General features: G+C 32.3%; 1 protein-coding gene and 1 long non-coding RNA gene across 2 annotated transcripts in view; one reads left to right on the top strand and one right to left on the bottom strand.

The window, feature by feature from the left end:
* Positions 1 to 209: 209 nt before the first annotated feature.
* On the top strand, positions 210 to 680 carry LOC112126647. Its single transcript, XR_002910110.1, has 2 exons — positions 210 to 424; positions 509 to 680. It is a non-coding gene; the product is annotated as an uncharacterized LOC112126647 (long non-coding RNA).
* A 5066-nt stretch (positions 681 to 5746) lies between these two features.
* The window catches only part of LOC106664622, an 85467-nt gene continuing 80059 nt past the window's right edge, over positions 5747 to 11154 (bottom strand). Inside the window, exons 2-8 of the mRNA XM_014390530.2 lie at positions 10387 to 10488; positions 9292 to 9395; positions 9083 to 9222; positions 8788 to 9018; positions 7120 to 7267; positions 6878 to 7022; positions 5747 to 6799 (exon numbers count right to left, since the gene is read on the bottom strand). Of these exons, the coding sequence (XP_014246016.1) occupies positions 6579 to 6799; positions 6878 to 7022; positions 7120 to 7267; positions 8788 to 9018; positions 9083 to 9222; positions 9292 to 9395; positions 10387 to 10488 (1091 nt within the window). The 3' untranslated portion in view covers positions 5747 to 6578. The remainder of the gene's footprint in view (positions 6800 to 6877; positions 7023 to 7119; positions 7268 to 8787; positions 9019 to 9082; positions 9223 to 9291; positions 9396 to 10386; positions 10489 to 11154) is intronic.

The following is an 11154-nucleotide window of genomic DNA, read 5'->3' as shown; positions in this document are numbered from 1 at the left end:
GACATTCTGTTCTAAAGGTATTGCACATTTATTTTCTTTTTTTTCATATAATTTTATAAGGAAGTAAGTTTTAGTGTATATGTTCAGATATACTTTTATTTTAACCTTATATATTTATATTAGAATTCCAAAAAGTTAAAAAAAAATATTTTTTTAAAAACTGTTTTTGTTTCGTTATTAACGATAATTGTGTGTAACTACATTATAACTTTTTTTAAGGTGGTTCCAGACATGTGGGATTCACCGATGCTGAGTAAAGGTTCGCTGAATCCCGACTAGTGCTTATTCACCGAGCAACAATACTCAGTGCTCGCCATGCCGCATGTCTGGATCCATCTTAAAATTGTACACCCCAAACGAGATAGTAGAACCCCAACCAGGGACATTGAATGCTGGGAACCCAAGAAAAACGAAAGCATAGAAGGTAAACTATATTTTTATCATCTGTGAAGCTTAATATCTTATGGAATTGTCAGAGAGTAATTTTTTTATATTTATTTTGTTTTAGAGTAAAGTATCTTCTTTAATGGATCGAAAAATCAAAAGAAAGGTGAAAAGATTTTGTGCAAAAAGTTAGGTGTCTGCGTTGTTTATGTGTAATGTTTTTTTATGACGTTTTGTGCCTTAAAAATCTTATTTGCTCCCCTTTCAGCCTCATTACATTTTTGTTCACTTTGTTCTATGCTGTTTTAGTGTTTTTTGTACCCATTTTGCCTCTGTATGAAAGACGTTTTTCATTTTGCTGCCAAATTGCTTCTAACCTAGAGTGCTCATTTTCAGATCATGGTTCTTATGCCTCCAATGAATTTGCTTTCAAGAAATATTTTGTTTTGTTTTTAAGTAATATCCATCTCCTAACTACTAGTTTTCCTTACTTCCAATTTCAAACTGGTTATTTCTATCCTTTTACTTCCGCAAATAGCTTTCCAAACAATATTTGCAAGAAAGCTCGTATTTGCTGTGTCAAGATCGCCACTCAACTTATACCTCACTGGTCGCTTGGGACGAACAAGGCGGGAGACAGCACTCAACGTGGTGAGTACTCTTATTTTAAACTATTCCATTTTTTTTTTTTTTTTTTTTTATAGATAATTCAATATATTAGTACAACCGACCAGTGCACGTATACATTAGGATTATATCTTTGTACCATTTTTTCTAAATTTGAATCCATAAAAAAATTGGGTGTGCATGATTTTCAATCAAAATCGAAATTGTCAAAATACTTTTGCCACATCCAGCAATAATAACATAAGCCTCACAAAATAAAATACACTTCTCAGAGAATATAAGCGTAAAAGGGAAAAGTCGTTTGATATGAAAAAGTGTGGTTTGTAGGACTAAAAATATACTCAAAGATATAACCTACTTTTGCCTCAAAGCCCCGACCAGACATGCGTAATTTAATTGCCTTCAGAAACATCACAAATATAACTAGTCATGTTTCCAAAAGTAATTCATTATCCCAAGAAAAACCTAACCGTGAAAAAAAGGGCCAGGTCCTAGACTAGACTCCCCCTCCATAAAAATTATCCCATCAATGTAATGTGTCTACACTATGGCCAAGTCCGTTCTTTTTTTAGCCCCTTAACCTGAGAACTCATCTCACACGAAAAGATAAAAATTTTCGACTCCCTACCAAAAAAGTCAACCATATCAATCAAAGTAGCACTACATTGTGGCTAACTTCACTTCACTCCTATATTTCTGAGCAATGAAGAGTCTGAATTTTTTTTCTTTTCCCCGAGTTCGCTACCTTTCCTTCACCCACCCACGTGTGTGAGCACACATGGTCTTGAATTTTTTAATCCTCATTCAGAAACTGGCCAAGTGTTAATTAAGCAATAAAAATAAAAGAACGAAATTGATTCTTACTTTTTTTACAACATAGGATATATATTTTTCCAAATTTCATGCTTTTAACTATTCGGGAAGTGTCTTATAATTTTGATAACTCTTCCCCTTAAAGTGGCACTAATTTTGAGAAAATTGCAATTTTCAGATTTTTTCGCTTACTTGCTATTCAAAACCTACCTTTTTACTGAATTGCACGATTCTAGCTATTCAGAAAGTACCTTATAATTTTGATGATCAGTGAGTCAGTTATTAATAAAAATGTATATTTTGAAATCCCTATCAAAAAAATTAATATTAAGTTATCAAATTTTTACAATGTCCAAAGCGCCTAAGATTAATATTTATAGTTTTTTTTTTTTTAATTTTTTTTCTTTATTTATTTTTATTTCTTTTGGTATCAAAAAACTATACAGCCATGTTACAAAGAATATATACAATTTAAACAGTTCATATTATATTTTCACAAACACATCATTTAAAAATTTTATTATCAAGATATACACACTGGGATTCTTGAATAGAGCTCCACTTTCCGTAGTTGGGTGTTCTACTCCTTCTTTCTCCAGATCCTGGTAGAATTTATTTCTGGCTGACAAATGTTGGCTGCAGTGAAACATTGTGTGCGTTAGGTCCTCCTTTACTCCGCATGTGTCAAATTACTGTTTTGTTTTATGCCAATCTTGTGAAGATACGCTGCGCAGATGCCATGGTTTGTTCGTAACCGATGTTTGGTGGTTATGTCTTTTTTGCCAGTCTAGTTTGTTAAACCACGGTTTTATTTTCACAAGTGGAAATAATGTTTTATAAGCCATTCCCTTATCCAAGGCAGAATATTCAATTTGCCATTCTATTTGAATTCTTGTTTCCAATATTTGAAAAAGGTCTGTATAAGGGATCGTTATGATTCTAGGGGAGGGTAACTGTGGTGTTTTTTGCAAGTTTGTCGGCTTTTTCGTTCCCATAGATGCCTGTATGTCCTTTAATCCACACGAAAGAGGCCTTTTTTTTTAAAAGAAGAAAGTTTTTAACCGTCTTTTTTATGTCAGCTACAATATAATTTTTTTTTTTTTTTCGTTATGAACTATGCATATTAGCCATGTGACAATTCGTATATGTGTGTTCAAATTTGGTGGGGTTATTGTGAAAAAAGGGCCAGAGGCGACGGTGGGAATCGAACCCACGACTGCGGCGTGAGAGTCTCTCATGCTAACCACTCGGCTACCGCGGTCCCCAATTTTTGGTAAATGTGTTTCGCAAGCACTGGATTGCACTGAGGCTGTCTGTGCAAATTATAATGTGATTCGTTGTAGGAAGGTTGAGTTAAAGAAAGTTAACACTGCCTTAATTGCTAATAATTCCGCTGAATAAATTGATATCTCTGCCGTCATTGATGCTAGGGCAGAACCAGGAGCAATTTTAAAAGCCCATCTTAGCTGTGGGTGAGAAAAACCAGGTGAATTCGTTCCAGTAAAGATACACATGGCAGCTTGCTGGAACTTCGCCAGTGCTCAGATGTGTATATAGTGAGTTGCTAGGATTTGTAAAATGTTATTTATATTTTATGCAGGTATTGATTTAGTTTTTGTTTTTAGAATAATTTTAACTATTGTACTTTTGCATAATTAGTGTTTTAAAATTTTGTTTATTGGTCAGTTTTGTACTGATTTGGGAATAGATAGATTATATAGGAGCAACCTCTTTATGACCTATGCACTGCGACCAGTATTGGTCTATTATGTACCTCCTTTTTTTGTCTAGAGCTCCTTGTTAAACTTAAGGCTTTTAATCAGACCCCAAAGCTTTTTCAAGTGATGTGTATCCCTTCAAGCCCTGGTTTTTCCTCTCCCCTGATTAGGAATCTCAGACTACATAGGCCTTCGCAACAACAGGGCATGTTCCGCTGTTTCTTCTTCTTCTTGGCAATATCTGCACAGGTCAGCAGTATAACTAACGCTGTCCATTTAAAAAAAAGTCCTGGAGCGGCACCCTATTACAATAGAAAGGAAATGTTAATTAGCTTTCAACTAATTGGTCATCTTCCTCTTTGCCCGACCATTTTTGAGTTAATCCACAATTTTTTTTGGCAAAAACATGGTTTTTTACATGCTTAAACCGATCACTCTCTTTTCTGAAAAAATCTATAAAAATTGCAGATATCTGTCAGTAAAAGGTGGTAGAGGTGGTGAAAGGGTCAAAAGAAAGAAAAAGGACACATCACAGGTGTGAAAGTATTAACGGATTTTTCTTCTTTTGAAATCTTCCCTTAAATTTATTTCAGAAAAACCTTGTTTCCTCCCAATATGTCAAACAAAATGTTCCTCTTAGACCCCGAAGAATTCTTTCTGAACCTGTTTGCTGCTAGAGGGTGCCCTTCTGGATCCGAAAATGGTTTTCTGAAGTCTTTTCCCTTCCTATCACAGTATCCATCTTTACAGCAGAAATGTTTGCCATTGTAAAAGCCCTTCAATATATATCAGAGTTAACAGTCACCAAGGCTTGTATTATGTCAGACAGCAAAAGTGCGATTTAGCAACAACTCGAAGCTGGACTAGTCTAGTTACTCTGTGAGATTATTAAAAGAACTTTTGATCTCAGCAGGCAAAAAAAGAATGTAGTTTTCTGTTGGGTACAAGGCCACAGTGGAATAAAGAGTAATGACACTGGATAAATTGGCCAATGCTACTCATTTTGACAGCGTTCAAAGTTTGAAGCTTCCGAAACTCGATGCGCTAAAGCTTATGTGCTTATTCAGTAAACTCAGGATCAAAAAATGGCAGTATATTTATGGTACACCTGAAAATGGGTCTTTCTTCAGGGCCTTATTCCAAAATGTTAAAAAAACACCCTGGTATTCATGTAGAAGGTAGTAAGGGTTTCTTTTCTGTAATTACACAAATCCGAATGACAAAATAAAACAGAAACAATCCCCCAATTGTTCCACTTGTGATGTACCTGAAGATTTAAAGCATTCACTTTTCGATCGTGAGGAATTACACAAAATCAGAGAAACTTTCCTAGCAGAAATTTTTGAATTTAACCCCATTGGCAATTCCTTCAACCTTGAAACAACAACAGCTTCAGAAAACTTATTGATTTACAAAGTGATATTTAAATTCTTAAAAAAATGTAATTTATATATATAAAGCTATCAGTAACTGTAGCACATCCAGAGATGGGCTGCCGTGCTTCCCTGAGGTCGGGTCCATGGTTCGGGGACGCTGGTAGGTCAGTACGGTGGAGCAATAGTTAGTGTTGCGCTACATCTTGTACAATGGCAAGGTATTAAAGAAATAAAGCAAAAAAAAAAAAAATCAGAAAAACCTTTTACTAGTATAACTCGCACTCTTATTCAATTATTCCATTCCATTTCATTCACTCTTATGCTTTATTCACTCAATTGCACTCTCTTATTCGTACTTCACTCCATTCACTGTCACTTACTCAACAAAAACGTATTTCACATATCAAAGAAATATATATTTTAAATGCTAGATATATAACTTGGATTGTTTCCCAGTATTTGCTATTGATTTTTGTAGGAATCTTATTTATACTAGTAGCTGGAATGAAATAATGTCTTATCTATTAGTATTACATATTCATATGTACTGCATATTTTAAGTTGTAATAGCTTCTCGAACTGAGAGAATGGCTCTGCAGTGCTATACCAGTTTTTAGTAGAATTTTTCAAACAACGTCAACTTTATTGCAGGTATTGCCTTCAGACTTTAGCTGATAGATGGAAAACAACTTAGGGATCAGTTTGTTCTTTCTTACCTGTATGTAGAATTGATACTTTAATAAGAAAATTGTACATATCTTGTTCCATGTCCACTTTATCAGAGGTTTTAAAATTACTGTGTATAGGAAAGGCAATAAAATTTATATATATAAAAACATTGTGTTAGAGTTTTATTGTATGTTACAGAAGCATATTTTGTCCACCTAAATTCTCGACTAGCGATTTTAATTAAAAAATACATTTCCGACCATTGTCAGGCAATTTACATTTTACTGTGTTTTAATCATTATTATTTTTCAAATAGATATATATTTTATGAGTAGCTTAGAAGCTTATTTACATACCCAAAGTTTGTGTTTAAATTTTGAAATTCATAATGATAAAATAACAGGAAATAAATGGCTAACTTTTTTTCACACGTTTTATCTATATACAGAAAAATTATCAGATAAATCAGTCAAATTTGACTTATGGAAAGGACAATTTTCCTTCACCAATTTTTTTTGCACACCGTATGCAAAACCCAATTTTTATTTCCAACTAACATAGTCAACATTAATTTATGTATTAAAATTAGGAGTTACATTTCGGTTTGCCTGATTTTTTTATGCGTCACGAAAACAAAATACAATAAATGAAACCACTTTTGGGTGTATATTACAGCAGAATGGTGTATTAAATTATTCTCAAAATTAGAACTTTAATGTTAATTAGTTTGCCCGCAATTATTGTGTCCACCAAGTGTAAAATTGTATGTTAAAATTCACTACGCATTAATTTGAGTATTGTTAAAATAATTCAGTCCAGTGTATGTCATAAAATCACAGCTTTGAAATAAATATTGATAAAAAGCGAATACAGTTAATTATTTACAAAAAGGACCCAGCTTGATAGTCATTAATTTCATTTAATTGTTCTGAATTTCCTTTTGAGACACACAATATTTTGCACTGCGACAAATGCCGGCTGTTTGTAACACTTAGTTCATTTGAAAAAGTGCACACAACAGCAAAAACATCATCATGTAGGATGCAGTTTGCAAGGGGGAGGCATTTCTTTCTTCAATAAGGGTATAAATGAGGTCTTCACGAACCTCTTCCCCTTCTAGTTTTAACTGGTGCTTCTGATCGTGTAGTTGCCTCACTGTAGTGCCGTTATTTTCCAGCGACTGCGGCGATTCCGACCCAAGATCTAGTTTAACTTCAGAAAACAAAATCCTCGTTAAGGTACATATCCAAGACTAGCGTTCCTAGTTAAAAACGAATGCATTTTACACACCTTTGTCAAGAATGTTATCACCTTTGTAATCAACTTTTATATACGATGTGATAGAAACTTCAAAAACTTTGTTCGGGTCCGGTGGTATTGATGGTATTTCTCGTCTTCTCCTACCGAATCCGACTTGTCCATTGCTGCATTCAATCTAAAAAGCACAATCATATTTAAAATAACAGCTTACAATAAAAAATAATTCAATTTTTCTTTTGTTTATTTAATATAATTCAAAATATTATACTCACTCCTCTACATTTATCCAGACAGACATTAACAGTCCCTTTGAACTGCACGTAGGTCGAATCGGGAAACTTAAACGCCCTAAATTTTGCTGTCAAAAAATCTCCATCTACGGTATTGAAGTTTTCGAACAAATAGGGATCCACCGAACAACTGAAAACATAAATACAAGCATTTTTAGTACATACGGAAAATCTTCGGATTAGATAAAACTGCCCAAAATGGTGAAATTTCTTTAATTAAAATGGCCTTTTTTCAACTGTAAATAAATAGGTGGCTCTTGGCCAAATTTAATTTGATTGAAGGCCCCTTCAATAGGCAAAATCAAATGAAATTTCTTATAAGTTTTTAGATAAATGTCACATATAAACTTAACAAAAATTTACTAAGTAACTTATTTATTACTAAATACTTCTAATAATAATTCATTATAAAAAAAAATTCTTTACTACCTTGACAATGTTGACACCTTTAGACTGTTATTTTCATGAACAAAAAAACTTGCGAAATTTACACGCATATTATACAATATTGAACCAACAAACTTCTATACAAAATTAAAATAATAATAATAAAATGGAGACTAAAACAAAAGATTGTGGCACTAAAGGAAATACTTTATATATACCTAAATGAAACTATTGTTACTACTTTATTTCACCCATACAGCATACCTCGCAAAAGAGCAAACAATGTAATAATCTGACAATTGCTTCTTGAATTCTAAAGAAATAATGCATTCATTGATATTGAAGACAATTATTCAGAAATCGGGAGATGCGGTCTGGTGTGATGTAGATTTCAGAAAAACATTTTCTTTACCGCGCCGTTTCGATCTTTATTGAGATCATCTTCAGGGCTGGGGATTTATAAACATTGTTTAAATTTAACAAAAAACATGTAGGATGTGGAAAAAAGTGAATTTATACAATTCAAAAAAAAAACTTTTTTTTTAATATTCAATCAAAGTATTTCTACTCTCTCAAAGTGTTTGTTTTCTGCATAATGTAAAAAATCTGACAATCGCTTCCTGAATAAAGAAATAATGCATTCATTGATATTGAAGACAATTTGACAATGCAACCTTTGAGAAATACTTAACTATAGATGGATTAAAACAATATTTCATGAGGGAATATACCATTATCTACCTCTCTGTATTTCATCCAAATCAAGTTCAACACTACAATCCTTGGAAAAATTGCATGGCGAATATTAAAGCATAACCATGTCTCAGTGATCAAATGCGGATCACGGTGGATGAATTAGGGAGTCAATCTGTCAGTTGTGGGTTCAATTCCCATTGTAGCCCCTGGAATTTCTGTTTCCTTCTCTCACTAACTACTTTTATACAAATTCGCGATGATCAAGTGCATAAATTTATTTCAAGATCAACCTATTAATCCATTTTCCTTTATTTATCCAGATAATTTATAAATAAAAGAGCAGTAGATTTTGTAATGAATGAACAACCCCCGGTATTTATTGGTACATTTATATTTTGTAAATTATCATCCTGCAGTGCATCAACATCATCAAATAGTCTAATTCAAGTTCAACCAATGACAAAAAACAATTGGCAGTAGCAAATGAAAATTTAAGTATCCAATTACATACATTGAATAAGCTTTTAAAATATCATAAAGTTAAGGTTTTAATAAGAATTAATATACCCATTGAAAATGATAGTTTCTTCTTGGTTCTTCGTGTCACTGACTTGCATGTAACTGACAAGTAGGCCATAAACTGGTGCAGATGTTTTATCCAAATAAATTTCCATTTGTAGTGGAGTACCAGGATTAACGTTCAGTTCGCCTGATACCAGTTTACCGGCCTGCCTCACTCCTACTTGAAGCTTCGGCTGTGGTGCTTCTTCAACAAATGAGGATGTTATGTCGAGGTCACTAAAAATAATTCAAAATCATTAAAAAAATAAAATAAATAGATTAACAATGAGTTTTCACTTACACTGGCTCTTGAAATCCTGCTGGCAGCACGTTCCTCTTCACTATCGTGTGATTTCCGCTCTTAAGGCATTTCACCTGAACCATTTCCTTGCCATTGTTTGTTGTTTCAATAATTATTCTGTGGTAGAATGTCCTCAAATTCTGTTGAGAATAGTTTAAGATTAGGGTTTTGTACATTAGTATATGCGGATGATTTTAAAAGAATCTTACAGTGGCTTTGTTTATGATTCTTGTCACTCCGCATTTGTAAAAGTCTTCCAGAGGTAGATTGAAAATTATTTGCCTGTCGACAAGAATAGGCTTGCATGCCGCATCTGAAAAATTTAATAACCTTCAATAAGTTAAAGTTTACATATTCGCATATTTATTTTTAATTAATACAATTACAGGCTACAAAAAAAGAAGTTTAATGATTTGAGAATCAATTAATTTTTATTCCAAAATGTTTTCAAACAGTCAATGTGCAATAAATTGCAAATATATAGTTATTGTAAGAAAAAAATATTAAATCATATATCTCAAGTCTGTTGTCTTATTACTAGTCATATTGATAACTCTTTTCTAAATCTAGACTCTAGATTCTAGAGTATGCCCACAGAGAAAAAAAAGTCGCCTGCGTGGGTTTTTATTTTACAGATTTTTTAATTAAGCCAAAATAGAAGGAACATAATTTTGTTTATTATTCTGAAATTGTGAGATGCGGTCTAGTGTGATGTAGGTTTCAGAAAAACATTTTTTTATCGTGCTACGTTTCGATCTTTATTGAGATCATCTTCAGGGTCTGGGATTTACATAAATATAAATTCACTTTTTTTCACATCCTACATGTATTTGTTAAATGTAAACAATGTTTGTTTCCCCGAAATCCCAGGCCCTGAAGATGATCTCAATAAAGATCGAAACGTCGGCACGATAAAGAAAATGTTTTTCTGAAACCTACATCACAACAGACCGCATCTCACGATTTCGGAATAATTATTGACTAACGGTCACTAATCACCACACATAATTTTGTTTATTTTTCACAATGAACGTTTGTGTCATATAAATGCAGAAGTTTTTAAATATGGATTTTTGTTTACAATGAATTTATCTTTAAACTTTTAAAATAAACATTACGTTGTTTAGCAAGTAATGTTTTGAAAACTATTTTTGCTAATGATCATTTGTGTGGATATCTCTTGTTAACGACTTTTCTAATTTCTTTAATTCACATTATAACTAAAGCCTGACTATTTATTTGTTTAAATATCAGTGTAAATTACATTTAAATTGGTAGAAGAAACAGAGTTTATTAAGACTCACCAGGAAAATACTTAAGCCCTTCTAAGTAAATAGCGTTCATGTCGTCCATCCGCCGCAGTTCAACAACCATTTTCGAATCGGAACATTTCACCTTGTACTGGACTGTAAATAAAATAAAATAAATTAATAAATTAAAAAATTAAATAGCATTAAAATATGTACTATAAAGGTATAACGATAAATCAATTTATCATCTTTTAGATAAGTTTTTATCTATGATAAAAAAACCAAAACATTTTTAGCATCCATTTTTAAATAAAGACATGGATGGTACAATAAAAGAATCTATGTTGGAGTAGGATTAAGTTGAATTTGAGTTCTAGAAAATATATCTAACTAAGAACCAGTATTATATTTTAATAACTATTACTTAAACAATTGAATATTTATATCAATTGTATGTATTTTCAAATATTTCTTCTTGGGTGAAACTATTTTTTTTTCTTGCTTTTTAATTATAGATTTATTTTCAGAAAGAGTAAACATTTGTATGTAAATGTATAAAGATGTAAAAATCAGTTTTGATGTATTAGTTAATTATATTTGATATAATAGTTCAATTTTCAGAAAGGAATTTTTTTCTAGAATTATCTTCTCATTAAATTATGATTTTTGAGAGATATATAATTGAACTTTATATAGAGGGCATATTTTATGTAGCATTGACAGATATCTTTGTTTTGTGTTCCTTTTGTGAACCGCTGAAAGCGAACGAATTTATTAGCGTGAATGTGTAGTGTGAACGGGTCGATGGTGGAATATCGAGTA

This window comes from Cimex lectularius, unplaced genomic scaffold, assembly GCF_000648675.2.
Source record: "Cimex lectularius strain Harlan isolate CLEC.00 unplaced genomic scaffold, Clec_2.1 scaffold112, whole genome shotgun sequence".
NCBI classification, from domain to species: Eukaryota; Metazoa; Arthropoda; class Insecta; order Hemiptera; family Cimicidae; genus Cimex; species Cimex lectularius.
Note: the sequence above shows the minus strand (reverse complement) of the source record. Positions and strands in the feature narration are given on the sequence as shown.